General features: G+C 44.9%; 1 protein-coding gene across 4 annotated transcripts in view; it reads left to right on the forward strand.

Moving 5' to 3' along the window:
- GATA4 (GATA binding protein 4) overlaps positions 1-13616 on the forward strand; it is a 93455-nt gene extending 79839 nt beyond the window's left edge. For 3 of the 4 annotated variants that reach the window (XM_060184941.1, XM_007517228.3, XM_060184942.1), the window contains exons 3-7: positions 3388-3557; positions 4447-4572; positions 9859-9946; positions 10758-10906; positions 11895-13616. In XM_060184941.1, the coding sequence (XP_060040924.1) occupies positions 3388-3557; positions 4447-4572; positions 9859-9946; positions 10758-10906; positions 11895-12077 (716 nt within the window). In that variant the 3' untranslated portion in view covers positions 12078-13616. The remainder of the gene's footprint in view (positions 1-3387; positions 3558-4446; positions 4573-9858; positions 9947-10757; positions 10907-11894) is intronic. The other variant, XM_007517229.3, reaches the window with a different exon arrangement.
- The last annotated feature ends 931 nt before the right edge of the window (positions 13617-14547 follow it).

A 14547-nucleotide genomic window follows, 5' to 3' on the forward strand; every position in this document is an offset into this window, starting at 1 on the left:
TTCCACACGTGAAGTCTCTGGACACAGTCTGGAGTGAAGCATGTTGAGGTGGCAATCGTTGCGTTGGTTAGGTTGTGATCGGCGGATGCAATATTATTTGGTATGGATTGGGAGACGCATACGGGAAAGTGGGCCCTATCCAAGGGTTCCAGGACTGGGGGAAGTAGAGGCTCTATAGTGGAGATGTGAGGTTCCTGCTGTCTTAGGGTTCAAAAAGACAATGGATAGTTAGTGTTATCATCACATTATTTGGTAATTGGGTTAACTTTGAAAAGTCCTTTTGTTAGGGTTTGCTGTACAGTACCCAGTATCTTGTATATAGCTGTGCTATTGGTTGCTTCTGATCTACTTGGTCTAGGCTTTTGAAAGAGTCTGCATATCAATTACACAGCCTATATATTAAAAAGATTCCAATTAAAATCTTATCCAATTAAAAATATATGTGTGTGTGTGTGTTTGTCTGTATATGGGGGTGGGGAGAAATGGCTACTAGGAGCAGTGGGTTTATAAAGCTGGCATTCAACCCTAGCAATAACTCTGGTGGCAGGAAAAAAATGACCCACTTATATTATGGGATATTGTGCTACTCCAAATGACTTTCTGAAGGCTTGTAGAGATAGCTCAGCATTAGAGCACAGGACTTGCATGTTCAAGGTTTCAGGGTCAATCCTTGGCACCACCATATACCATTGCTAAGTGGTGTTTTGGTCTCCCTAACTTTCTTCCTAAATAAATAATTTTTAAAATATTTATTTATTTATTTTCCCTTTTGTTGCCCTTGTTGATTTTTATGGTTGTTATAGTTGTTGTTATTGACATCATTGTTGTTAGATAGGACAGAGAGAAATGGAGAGAGAAGGGGAAGACAGAAAGGGGAGAGAAAGATAGACACCTGCAGACCTGCTTCACCACTTGTGAAGGCACCCCCGCCCCCCCCGCAGGTGGGGAACCGGGGGCTTGAACTGGGAGGCTTACGCCGGTCCTTGCGCTTCGTGCCACATGTACTTAACCCACTACACTACCGTCTGACTCCCAATAAATAATTTTTCAAAAATGAATGAAGGAGGCTGGGTGGTGGCACACCTGGTTGAACGCACATGTTGTAGTGTGCAAGGACCCAGGTTCGAGCCCCTGGTCCCCACCTGCAGGGGGAAAGCTTTGCAAGTGGTGAAGCAGTGTTGCAGGTGTCTCTCTGCCCCCTCTCCCTGTCTGTCACCCCTTCCCTCTCAATTTCTTTTTTTTTAATATTTATTCCCTTTTGTTGTCCTTTTTTATTATTATAATTGTTGTTATCGATGTCGTTGTTGTTGGATAGGACAGAGAGAAATGGAGAGAGGAGGGGAAGACAGAGAGGGGGAGAGAAAGACAGACACCTGCAGACCTGCTTCACCGTCTGTGAAGTGACTCCCCTACAGGTGGGGAGCTGAGGGTTCGAACCAGGATCCTTAAGCCAGTTCTTGCGCTTTGCACCACCTGTGCTTAACCCACTGTGCTACCGCCCATCTCCCCCCTCTCAATTTCTGATTGTCTCTATCCAATACTAAATAAAGATTTAAAGAAAAATGAGGACACAAGCTTGATGGTGTGGAGCTATACCTCTTTAATTGTGTGATCTTGTGAGCCACTATTAAGTCACTGATAAAAAATTAAGAAATAAAAATAGGGGCCCAGTGGTGGTGCACCTGGTTAAGCACATATATTACAATGCACAAGGACCCAGGTTCAAGCCTCCAGTCCCCACCTGCAGAGGGGAAGCTTCACAAGTGGTAAAGCAGGGCTGCTGGTATCTCTCTGTCTCTCTCTCTCCCTCTCTATCTCCTCCTTCCTCTCAATTTCTGGCTGTCTCTATCCAATAAAGAAAAGATAATTTAAAAAATTTTTAAAAAGAAATAAAAATAAATGAGCTCATGAAGAATTTATATTGTGGGAAAATACTTTGGTATAAAGTTTTTAAAAAGCTCAAATTTATAGAGCATAACTTCAGTGAACTATATATATATATATATATATATATATATATATATATATATCAATATAGAAAGAGTTGCAGGGTTCTTCTTCTAGCGTTTGCCCTTCTTCCGTAGCCAGTCAACAGCATCAGGTTGAGCCTGATGTAAAGTTTCGAGACCTCCTTTGAATCTGGAGAGGTGGCAGTCATTGACTATGTGGGTCATAGTCTGTCTGTAGCCACAGGGGCAGTTCGGGTCATCTCTGGCTCCCCAGCGATGGAACATAGCAGCGCACCGGCCATGGCCTGTTCCATAGCGATTGAGGAGGGCCCAATCATAACGTGCTAGGTCAAAGCCGGGTTGACGCTTGCAGGGGTCTGTGATGAGGTGTTTGTTCTTTACCTCAGCTGACTGCCAACTCTGTTTCCAAGAGTCTGGAACAGAGAAGTTCAGTGTAGGCGTAGGGGACCAGATTGGATGACGAGACGTCAAGCGTTGAACAGGATGGGCGAAGATATCCGCGTATATTGGCAGGTCCGGTTGAGCGTAGACGTGGGAAATGAACTTAGATGATGCCGCATCCCAACGAATATCTGGCGGGGCGATGTTGCTAAGAACTGGCAGCCATGGAACGGGGGTGGAACGGATGGTTCCAGAAATTATCCTCATGGAGGAATATAATTTGGAATCGACCAAGTGGACATGGGGACTATGGAACCATACTGGGGCACAGTATTCTGCGGTGGAATAGCATAATGCCAGAGATAATGATCGTAGTGTGGAAGCACTTGCGCCCCATGAGGAGCTGGCCAGTCTTGCAATGATGTTATTCCTCGCGCCCACCTTTGCTGCAGTTTTTATGAGATGAGTTGTAGGGTGGGGGTAGATAGCATAATGGTTATGCAAAGAGACTTTCGTGCCTGAGTCTCCAAAGTCTCAGGTTCAGTCCCCCATATCACCATAAACCAGAGCTGTGCAGTGCTCTGATAAAAAAAAAAAAAAAAAGAATAAAGAGTTGCAAAGATAAGAAAAGATAAGATAGAAGGAAATGTTAATGGCTCTGGCTGACATCTGAAATAGGGGATTTACATGTGGCATATTTTCCAAACACATTTCAGCTTCTTCTAATTTACCCCAAGCAAGTTACCCTATTTTTATTCAAAGAAAATGGAATTTGATTTTCTGAAAGGGGATAAAGACAGTGTGAGTGGACCAGAGGGTAGAGGTGAGAGTCTGGGAGGCAAGCTGCTGGGAGGTCCTACCTGACTCTGCCATGTCAGGATGTCTGGTGACTGAAGGAGTCCTGTTGTTGAGAGGGGTTCCCCAGGGCAAGAATATGCAGCTCCCTTGGCAGTCCCCATAATACCCCTTCAAGGGTCTTGACCTCTAGAATCTCCCACTGATCAAAGAATTAATGCTCTGCATTCTTTCCTCCCAGTAGATATGTTTGACGATTTCTCGGAGGGTAGAGAATGTGTCAACTGTGGGGCCATGTCCACTCCCCTGTGGAGGCGGGATGGAACAGGGCATTATCTGTGTAATGCCTGTGGCCTCTACCACAAGATGAATGGTATCAACCGGCCTCTCATCAAGCCCCAGCGCCGCCTGGTAAGTGAGCCTCTGGTCATCCAAGTTCCCAACATGGGAGGGACCCCTGGCTGCAAGATACCCACCTAGTGGGAAATTTTGCTCTTGAAGCCACCCTTGAAAGAAAGATAGAGGGTTTGAATGGGTAGTTAGGGGCAGTACAGTAATCTCTATCTTTTGAGTTACCTACCCTAAGCTACAAAGCACTTCTAGTCCGTCCAAGTTCAGACCCTCTTATGCAGAAGGGGAAAATGAACCCAGGAAAGTAAAAGGTCATGCTTGGGTCACAGATGTGAGTTTCTCCACACACTGAGACTAGAGAACAAACTTCCTACTTCACACTCAGCAAGCATGCCTTATATGTTCCCTGTATCCACGTCTATCCCATGGGGAAGGTTGACTTTCTTTGTAGGCTGTCACTTACCCATCAAACAAGTGCCTGGGATATGACATAGTGTGAGCTGGACCCTGGTAATTGTAGGAGAGCTTAGAGTGGGATTTGTACATGCTGCCTCTTTTCTACCCTAATTTGATTTTGATCAATACCAGTCAGCTTTCATGTATGCTAGAGAGGGAAGAACAAACAACACAAACCCTTATGCCTCCCTAGACTTCTTCCCTAACCCAGACGGACACCTGAAGCTAATATTTGCTATTGAGAGAAGCTTTTCTACCTGTAGTTCCTAGTGTTTGCAGGAGCTGTAGGATGTCTGACACTGTGATTCCCAGTACTTCCACAAGAATGGAAATTCATAGTCCAAGTCCAGTGCTCATTCAGGGATCTGAGATTCTCACACAGAGCTGCTGACCTGGTTGTTACCCTGGGGCACACCCTGGAAAAGGCAGCAGCAGCAACTGCTGCTGCTTCTGCCTTTCACTGAGATTTGACTGTTTGCGTCCTGTGTTGCAGTCTGCTTCCCGCCGAGTGGGCCTCTCGTGTGCCAACTGCCAGACCACCACCACCACACTGTGGCGTCGTAATGCTGAGGGTGAGCCTGTGTGCAATGCCTGTGGCCTTTACATGAAGCTGCATGGGGTAAGTGGGTCCACCCCCAGTGGGTACTGTTCTGACCTGGCTCCCCCATTCGGCCCTTATCTGTCTTCTTCCCTTCCAACTATCATTCCTTCTTCCTCTAAACATGCACTTACATTTGGAAGGGACCTCAGAGACTACATGTGTCTGTTAAACTTGCTGTAATACCACATAAACTTCTTTCCACACTTCTGGAGATGAGGGTGCCAGTATGGTCAGTCAAGACCCTCTCTCAGGTCACAGACTTCTGTTTGTATTGTCTCATGGGGTTAGAATTCTGGGGTCCTGTTTATGAAGGAAGGCACTAAACTGTCCACCCTCAGGACCTTATCATTTCTCAAAGGGCCCCCCCATCACTTTGGGAGTTAAGTGTCCAACATGTACATGGGGGTTGGGGGTACACACGTCTAAACCATAGCAGAGTTATAGGCTGGTTCACTACCATCTTTAACACTGTATAAGTATATTTCCAACTTTACAGATGGGGAAGACTCAGAAATAGTCTATATGTGTGGTAGCATGTTATATAACAAAAGTGACATTTCAATTCAATGAATAAAGCACTTATTTAGTAATAATTGTATTCACATAATCTGGAAAACAAAAGCAAAGCTTGGCTTCCACCCCTACTTAAAAACAAAAATAAACTTGAACAAAAGACATTAAGTGTCTAATTAGGATAATAAAGCTACTTGAAGAACACATAGGGGAGAATATTCATATATCAGCTTGAGGATGGGAGGAACACTTCTTAAAACAAGTTACCAAAACACTTAGCCATAAAAGAAATGTTGGGGGAGTCGGGTGGTAGCACAGTGGATTAAGCGCATGTGGCGCAAAGCACAAGGACCAGCATAAGGATCCTGGTTCGAGTTCCTGGCTCCCCACCTGCACGAGAGTCGCTTCATAAGCGGTGAAGCAGGTCTGTAGATGTCTATCTTTCTCTCCCCCTCTGTCTTCCCCTTCTCTGTCCATTTCTGTCTGTCCTGTCCAACAATATCAATAACAACAATAATAACTACAACAATAAGAAACAACAAGGGCAACAAAAGGGGATAAATAAATAAATAAAATACCAAGTAGCATAAAAAATGTTGGACATGTTATATTGTCTAACATTTAATATTAGTGTTTAGTGTATGAAGAAAATGCATCTAGGGACTGTGTGGTAGTGCACCTGGTTGAGTATACATGTTACAATGCACAAGGACCCAGGTTCAAGCCCCCAGCCCCCACCTGTAGAAGGAAAGCTTCACAAATGGTGAAGCAGTGCTGCAGGTGTCTCTCTGTTTCTCTTCCTCTCTATCTCCCCCTTCCCTCTCAATTTCTGACAGTCTCTATCAAATAAATAAAAATAATAAAAAAGAAAAGGCATCTAAAAGAAGTAAAGAATAATATACAAATGTATTTGAAAGTTAATATTTTCAAAATGCAGAGAGCTTCTTTAAAACTTTTTGTGCCCTGATTTGGCATAATCTCCATTATACAGTGCTTTAAAAAAAGGGGGAGGGTGCATGTAGAATGTCATAAGTTGTGTGACACCATTTCTGTAAAAAGGGAAAACCAAATTTAAGTATAGTTGTTTATACTCATAAACACTGAAGGAAGGATACATTAATCCCCTCAATACTACTAATAATAAGAGGATAGAATGGAGGTGAGAAAGGAGCAGGACTTTCACTGAGCATGACTCCACTAACAGTGGAACTTGAAGATTGCTGAAGCCAAAATTCCTTCATTCATATCTGTGTGGCTTTTTACTATAGGCACATTTCTGTAAGCAATAGTTCACTCTGGATGAGCACATCATGGGATGGGGGAGAGTTCTACTGATTATTCTTGGGATAACTGACTCCTTTGTAGCAACAGGGTTCTGATAATAAAAATAAACATAAAAAACATATACAAATAAATAAATAGGGAGTCAGACGGTAGCACAGAGGGTTAAGCGCACGTGGCACGAAGTGCAAGAACTGGCGTAAGGATCCCGGTTCGAGCCCCCAGCTCCCCACCTTCAGGGGAGTCGCTTCACAGGTGGTGAAGCAGGTCTGCAGGTGTCTGTCTTTCTCTCCCCCTCTCTGTCTTCCCCCTTCTCTCTCCATTTCTCTCTGTCCTATCCAATGGCAGCAGCAACAACAATAATAATAATAACCACAACAATGATGGAACAACAAGGGCAACAAAGGGGGGGAATCCAGAAGCAGTGGATTCGTGGTGCAGGCACGAAGCCCCGGCAATAATACTGGAGTCAAAAATAAATAAATAAATGAATATGAAAGCAGGGGATATATATATATATATATATATGTATATATATTGTTCACAGTAGCATTATTCTCATAGCTAAATATAGAGGTGACTTGAATGTCCACTAGTGGATGAATATATAAGTAAAATGTGGTGTATACCATATATGCAATGGACTGTTCAGTCAGTGAAAGGAGAGAAATTCTAACACATGATACATCATGGATGAGCCTAGAAAACATTATGCCAAGTGAGATAATTAGATAGTTCTGTATGATTCCACTCATATGAGGCCTCTGAGGTAGTCAAATTCATTAAGACAGAAAGTAAAATGGGAGTTGGGGGTAAAGAGGAGAATAGGGAACTGTAATGCAGACAGTTTCAATTTTTAATTTAAATTTATTTACTGGGGATTAATGTTTTTTTGAGACTATAATTTTTTTTAAATTTCTTTATTGGGGCTTAATTTTTTACAGTCCACAGTAAAATGTTGGTATTCTTCATAGTGGTTTGGTCCCCTTCCCCCCCATCTCTAGTTGATTGTGGTTTAGTCCTGCTAGTTTGGCTGGCCCGCTTGTCCCCGCCCCAGGAAGGAACCCCGGCAGAGTTCCAGAGTGACAGAGTTCGAGAGTTGGGGAAGGATGCAGGAGAGTTCTGTTTGGTGATTAGTTTGGCTTAGTTTATGAATCGTTGTTCCTGAATAAAGAAATACAGCTTCCCTGCCTAGCCGTGTGTCTCTGGTCGTCTCTGTTACCCACCCGTGAAGCTAGCCCGGCCAGCTGGAGCCTCCAAAAATAAACAACAGTAAAATACAATAGTTTGTACATGCATAACATTTCTCAATTTTACACATAACAATACAACCCCCACTAGGTCCTCTGTCATCCTTTTTGGATCTGTACTATCCCCCCCACCCACCCACCCCAGAGTCTTTTACTTTGGTGCAATACACCAACTCCAGTCCAAGTTCTACTTCATGTTTTCTCTTCTGATTTTGTTTTTCAACTTCATCCAATGAGTGAGATCATCCGATATTCATCCTTCTGTTTCTAACACATTTCACTTAACATGTTTCCTTCAGGCTCCATCCAAATGGGCTAAAAACAGTGAAATCACCATTTTTAATAGCTGAGTACTATTCCATTGTGTATGTATACCATAATTTGCTCAGTCACTCATCTGTTGTTGGACACCTGGGTGGCTTCCACATTTTGGCCACTACAAATTGCGCTGCTATGAACATAAGCTTACATACATAGTTTCAATTTTACATCATGAAAATGTTCTGGAGGTGGATGGTGGTGATGGTTTCACAGTAGCATAGTGTGAGTTTATACTTAACAATATTGAACTGAATCCTTAAAAAATGGTTACAGTAGTTAATTTTATGTTTGATGTATTTTGTTTTGTAGCTTATTTTGTAAGACAGTGACTGGGGTGGGCAGAGGACACTAACTGATAGAGATACCAGGACACTGCTCAGCTCAGGTTTACAGTGGTGCAGAGGATTGAACGTGGTGTCTTTGCTTCAGCCATATAAATCCAGTGCTCTAAAATGTTGAGCTATTTTCCTGGTCTGTTGAGTATATTTTAAAACAATTTTTTAAACAAATAAGGTAAGTGGACATAGGGGAGAAGCCTTTCCCCAAAAGAGAGAGTTATAACTCATCAGATTCAACTGAGTGAAAGACAAGTTCAAGTTCATGTATATATTTCTCCATTAACCATTTTGTCTTCATGTCTGTGAAGTGGCCATGGCCTTTCTTCCTCTAGTATTTGCAAGTATGGACTTTGTTAGCCCCATACAGTGAACAAGCATAGACCAGGGGTTAAAAGATTTTTCTGTGGGGAGTCAGGCGGTAGCACAGTGGGTTAAGTGTATGTGGTGCAAAGTACAAGGACCACGTAAGGATCCCAGTTCCAGCCCCCGGCTCCCTAGCTGCAGGGCAGTCGTTTCATAGGCAGTGAAGCAGGTCTGTAGGTGTCTGTCTTTCTCTCCCCCTCTCTGTCTTCCCCTCCTCTCTCCATTTCTCTCTGTCCTGTCCAACAACAACGATGACATCAATAACAACAAGGGCAACAAAAGGGAATAAATAAATATTAAAAAAATTTCTCTGGTCTAAAAGAAACCAGTATGGGGAAAGTTCAACACTTAAACACACTAGAAAGATGCCCTTGTAGGCCTTCTCCCACACATGTGTGAACAACTCAATGTTTCTTTTAAAAATAAGACTTATGGGGGTCAGGCGGTAGCGCATGTGGCACAAAGCGCAAGGACCGGCGTAAGGATCAGCTTGAGCCCCCAGGTCCCCACCTGCAGGGGATTCACTTCATAGGTGGTAAAGCAGGTCTGCAGGTGTCTGTCTTTCTCTCCCCCTCTTTGTCTTCCCTTCCTCTCTTCATTTCTCTCTGTCCTATCCAACGATGACATCAACAACAATAACTATAATAATAAACAATAAAAAAACAAGGGCAAAAAAAGAAAAAATAAATAATTTTTAAAAGCCTTAAAAAAAAAAATAAGACTCATTTACTTATTTACAAGAGAGAGGAGAAAAAGAGGACCACGGCATAACTCCAGTATGTGTGATGCTGGGGATTGGATTCACACAGTGCTTTGTGCTCTATCCCTGTATTGCCCCCATTCTCAACTACATCACTGTTTCTTAATGAGAATTCAGATACAGTTTTTTAAAAAGTATGTCCATGGACAGCTGGTCTTAGCAAGTAGCCACAGGGCACTCTTTCAAGCATAAGCTCTTCTGTCCCACCACCCATATCAGCTGCACAAATACCCATTTCCCAGCATAATTAGTCATAGTGCCTCTTTTCACTGGCGCCACCTGTGAGACTGGTCTTTTTCTGTTGGTCTTTCTCATTAAACTGAATCTGGAGGGAAGGAAGTATGTCTTGAAGTCTTTTTCTCCAGGATCTGTACATACCCAGCAGGTAATATAGATAATGAAGGTATTCAGTAAGTATCTGAAGAGGTCATGTACATATGGAAGACCATATTCACTCATCTGTGACTCCCCACCTCAGGTCCCCAGGCCTCTGGCAATGCGGAAAGAGGGAATTCAAACCAGGAAACGGAAGCCCAAGAACCTTAATAAATCAAAGACACCAGCAGGTGAGAGAATGATTGGCGTGTGGGTGTATAAATAGGGAAAGTGCATCTTCCTTGTGAAGTAAGCCAGCCCAGGACACCAAGGGTAATGGAAACACTGTCCAACTGAATCTTTTACTGGGATAGATAACCCAGTAAAAAAAAAAAAAATCATTTCAAGGGGCCAGGCAGTGGTGCACCTGGTTGAGCGCACAAGGACCCGTGTTCAAGCTCCTGGTCCCCACCTGCAGGGGGAAAGCTTCATAAGCGGTAAAGCAGGGCTGCAGCTGTCTCTCTGTCTCTCTCTCCCTCTCTGTGTCCCCCTTTATTCTCAATTTCTGGCCGTCTGTATCCAATAAATAAAAATAATTAAAAAAAATAAAACATCATTGCGATGGAATGTACAGAGAGCTTTTGAAACAGGCTCAAGTTGGCGCCCAATTATTGCCAATGAGAAAGATAGCAGGGCCAGGTAGAGCAGCCAAGGGCTGGAAGAATAAGGGAATTTTATTCAGTGCCTCATTCTTAGTGCTGCAGGCATTCAAGAATGCACTTCTTTTTCACTTCTCTGAGATACCTGGAATCTAGAAGGACAGAGTCTTATCAGTCATGTTCAGTAGACTGATTTGTCAGCTAATGTAGAGTTAATGTTAGAGATACAGGGTGGTGAGTCATTTGAAAGTACACCCCTGAAATTTAGATTTGCCTCTCCGTTTTGAACCCCAGTGGCCTGCATTGATGAAGGCCCTCTGCTTCTCTCACCAGCAAATGAAAATAATGCCCTTACTTTGGTTCCTACCCCTGACCGGAGTGCCCTGACTCTACCCCACTCCAGGTCCCTCAGGAAGTGAGAGCCTTCCTCCTACAAGCAGTGCTCCCAGCACCTCCAGCAGCACGGCCACCAGCAGCAGCGAAGAGATGCGCCCCATCAAGACAGAGCCAGGGCTGTCCTCCCACTATGGCCATAGCAGCTCCATGTCCCAGGTATGCCCAGGTGGTGACAGGCTGCAGTGGGAAGTAGAGTTCCAGGTCAGACAGGCTTTGGGAATGGAACTGCCTTGGGGGGTGGGGAGGACACCTCAGGGGAAAGGCCTTCCACAAAAGGACAGATTTCTATACATATAATCAGCTACTGTGTGTAGGACTCACAGCTTGTATAAATGTGTGACAACTTCTCTGTGCCAGGACTATCAGGGACAAAGAGCAGGGAGACTAGGTTACTGCCTACCTGGCCAGGGAGGGGGACATCCATAGAGGGTTGTAGGTGGGGAGCAGAGCTTTCTAGGTAAGTGAGGGGCAGTTTGACCTTGAAAGATGGGTAGGTGGATTCTAATGGGAAGGGGCCTTCCTAATGTGGGCAAAACTATGGAGACTGCAGAGAGCAGGAGATTGGGGAGGGGCTTGCCAGCAGGATGTCAGTTATATGAGGGTTCGCAGCATATGTGCCTCCTCTTCCCTGCACCTCCACCCCTCCACTGGCAGTCCCCTAATTTGGGGTCAAGGTGCTCCCATTATCTCCTGGGAGCTCCATCTGTGTTCCACTAACACCAAAGGGGAATCACATTCTAAGGAGCTTTACTGTTAGAGTGAAGAGAGGCTGGTGCCATAGAACCAGAAGGACCAGGACCCTCTCCTGAGGGGAAGACAACCTAGATTCAAAAGTGGCGATCTGATAGTTGTAAGATACAGAAATTGTTTCCTAAAAGTATCAGTTTTTGAGAAACCATAACATTCTCAAGGTTACAGAGTCAAAGCCCTATGTGTAGGTGGTGCTCATGATGAATCCCACAGCAGTCTGCACCTGCAGCACAAGGGTAGGAAAACCAGAGAAACGCTACATGGGCCTGTCTAAGGCCTCTCCTCTTGTCACTTTCCTGGAGGTGGGGGAAGCCTGGAAGTGCCCCTCCAGCCCAGGCTTTCTTCCTGAGCCCTAAGCAGTCCCACTGACCTCTTTTGGTGCTTTGTTTTTCAGACATTCTCAGTCAGTGCCATGTCTGGCCATGGGCCCACCATCCACCCCGTCCTCTCGGCCTTGAAGCTATCCCCACAGGGGTATCCATCTTCCGTTAGCCAGTCACCACAGGCCAGCTCCAAGCAGGACCCTTGGAACAGCCTGGCCTTAACCGACAGTCATGGGGACATAATCACTGCATAATACCACCACCTCCCTCCTCGGATCCCTGCTCGGACTTGGGGCTTAAAGGACAGCAGAATAGAGGTGCTGGACTGGAGGGCTGGCCTGCTCTGTCTGGGAACAACTCCAGAAGAACAACTGGGAAGAAACTTGAAGTCATCATTTGGGTGGGGGATGCTGGTGTTGGGTTTTTACCAGCTGTCTTTTCAAGGTGGGGTCTGGGAAGACTGGACTCCAACCAGAATCCCCCCCCAACTCTACACACACACACACCTTTTTAGGACCAGCACACTGGAGTCCCTTCTAGGGAGCAGAGACTTCTGGAAATCTCCTTTCCTGCCTCTACACCAAGATGCCTTTCTTGTACTTTTCACTGCTGGGAACCACTATGGCCATTCTGTTTGGTGTCCCAGCACTGGGAAGCTAAGGGCCAGGACCCCCACCCCAGCCTGTGCCAGGCATCTGCCTGACCTTGGATGCACAATCAAACACTCCCCTCAGGCTAGGCAGGCCCTGCAGCCCTTAGTCTGGATCTTGACTCCAGAAAACAGTGGGTGTAGCCTCGGTACTGAATGCTTTGTGGGAAGAGGGTACCTCACCCATCTCACAGCTTGACTGGCAAAACTACCCCCTCCCAGTCCCTTCTCCTGCCAAAGGCCTCAGGCCCTCCTCATCATCACTCCCAAGGCCTCTGAAAGTGAAATCCCATCCTGAGTGAATCAGTCATGCCTCATCAAACCATAGCTTAACAGTTGAGCCATAACAGCCCTCCCACCTCACCTTTCCTTCTCCCCATTATGCACAGGGGCTCCTGAATAAGAACAAAATGGTTCTGCTGCTAATATGAGATTGAAACACTCACCTAGGACTTGAGCAGGTATCTGCCAGATACCATCCTCGATACCAGTGCTGTTTGGGTAACGGGGTTTCTGTGGACTCTGACCTCTGTGCATTGGGATCTTGCTGATTGCGATAGGTGGACCTAGGAGTTGTGGCTCTTAGTCAGAGTCCAAGTCCAGCCAACAGGTATGAGTGCTTACACCCTCATCTTTCCCCAGCAGAAAGCTTTCCTCTGGGAGGCAAAAACCCAACATGAATTCAAAGTCAACAAACCCAACTCAGTTCATGGAAAGAAAAGATAACAACTGATCAGAGAAGACTCTGAGGATGGGTCTTGAGGTTCTCTCCAGCTCTGTGCTGTTCTGTTCTGGAATATTCTGGAACTGGTCTTCTACTCTCCTCCACATTGCTGTCTCTGCCCATGATGCTGGGGCTCACAAAGACTCCTGTGTCCTGTCATCAGCAGAGCCGGAGATGACTGTGGCCTTGCGATGCCCTGCCCCAAACACCCAGCCTTCCATCCCCTCAAATTCTACTGGCTGTAGCAGAGAATGTCTTTAAAACCAAGATTCTGTTTTAATCACCATTTACACTGTTTCTCATCCATGAAGGCCACCCCTGTATACCATCCCTAACCCACAAACCTGTTAACATTGTCTTAAGGTGAAATGGTTGTAAAATCAGTATTTAACTAATAAATTTATCTGTATTCCTCCTCTTCTTCCTTTCCCCCAGAAGTCTTTTTTTTTAATGTTTTCATTTATTTATTATTGGGTAGAGAGAAATTGAGAGGTGAGGAGAAGATAGAGAGGGAAAGAGACAGAGAGACACCTGCAGCCCTGCTTCACCACTTGTGAAGCTTTCCCCCTGCAGGTAGGGACCAGGGGCTTGAACCTGGGTCTTGTTGTACTCCCCTCAGAAGTCTTAATATGATCTGTTCTGGGAAGTTCTGCTTCTTTTGTAAAGTTGTCTTGGTCATGTAGACTCCTTGCAGATCCACTCAATCTGAGGGGGGACAGTGTTTTCTCACTTCATTTTGGCCAGCTACTCAGTACTTCCTCCAGATATGATGGTGAAAAGACCCTCCTCCTGGCCTTACCACCAACTAGTCAGAGACCTGAACTAGTAACTAAGTTCCTGTGGCCCAACAGTAAAAAGTGGTAATTTTTAGAGCTCAGAGATCCCAGGGACAAGACCATGAGGTATGATCTCTATGATCACCTGCTCTGACATGCCTGCAGGGTGTCCCCAAGTTCTTGCCATCATCTTTCTCTTTGTGGTTTGATTCAAACAAATCACTAAAGGGGCAAATAAGGTTCTACCAGTGGAAAGAAGAAGAAAACTTTTCTTTCATCCATGTCATCTTGAACTTTCTTAGGCTATAATTTTTTTATATTTTATTCTGTCTCCAGGTTTATTGCTGGGGCTTGGTGCCTGCACTATGAATCCTCTGCTCTGGCCATTTTTTCCCATTTTGTTGTCCTTATTGTTGCATTTGTTGTTGTCATTATTGTTATTGTTGCCATTGACATTGTTGTTGTTGGATAAGACAGAAATTGAGAGAAGAGGGGAAGACAGAGAGAGGGAGAGAAAGACACCTGCAGACCTGCTTCACCACTTGTGAAGAGACACCCCCCCCCCCGCAGGTGGG

This window comes from Erinaceus europaeus, chromosome 2 (assembly GCF_950295315.1).
Source record: "Erinaceus europaeus chromosome 2, mEriEur2.1, whole genome shotgun sequence".
Classification (NCBI taxonomy): Eukaryota; Metazoa; Chordata; class Mammalia; order Eulipotyphla; family Erinaceidae; genus Erinaceus; species Erinaceus europaeus.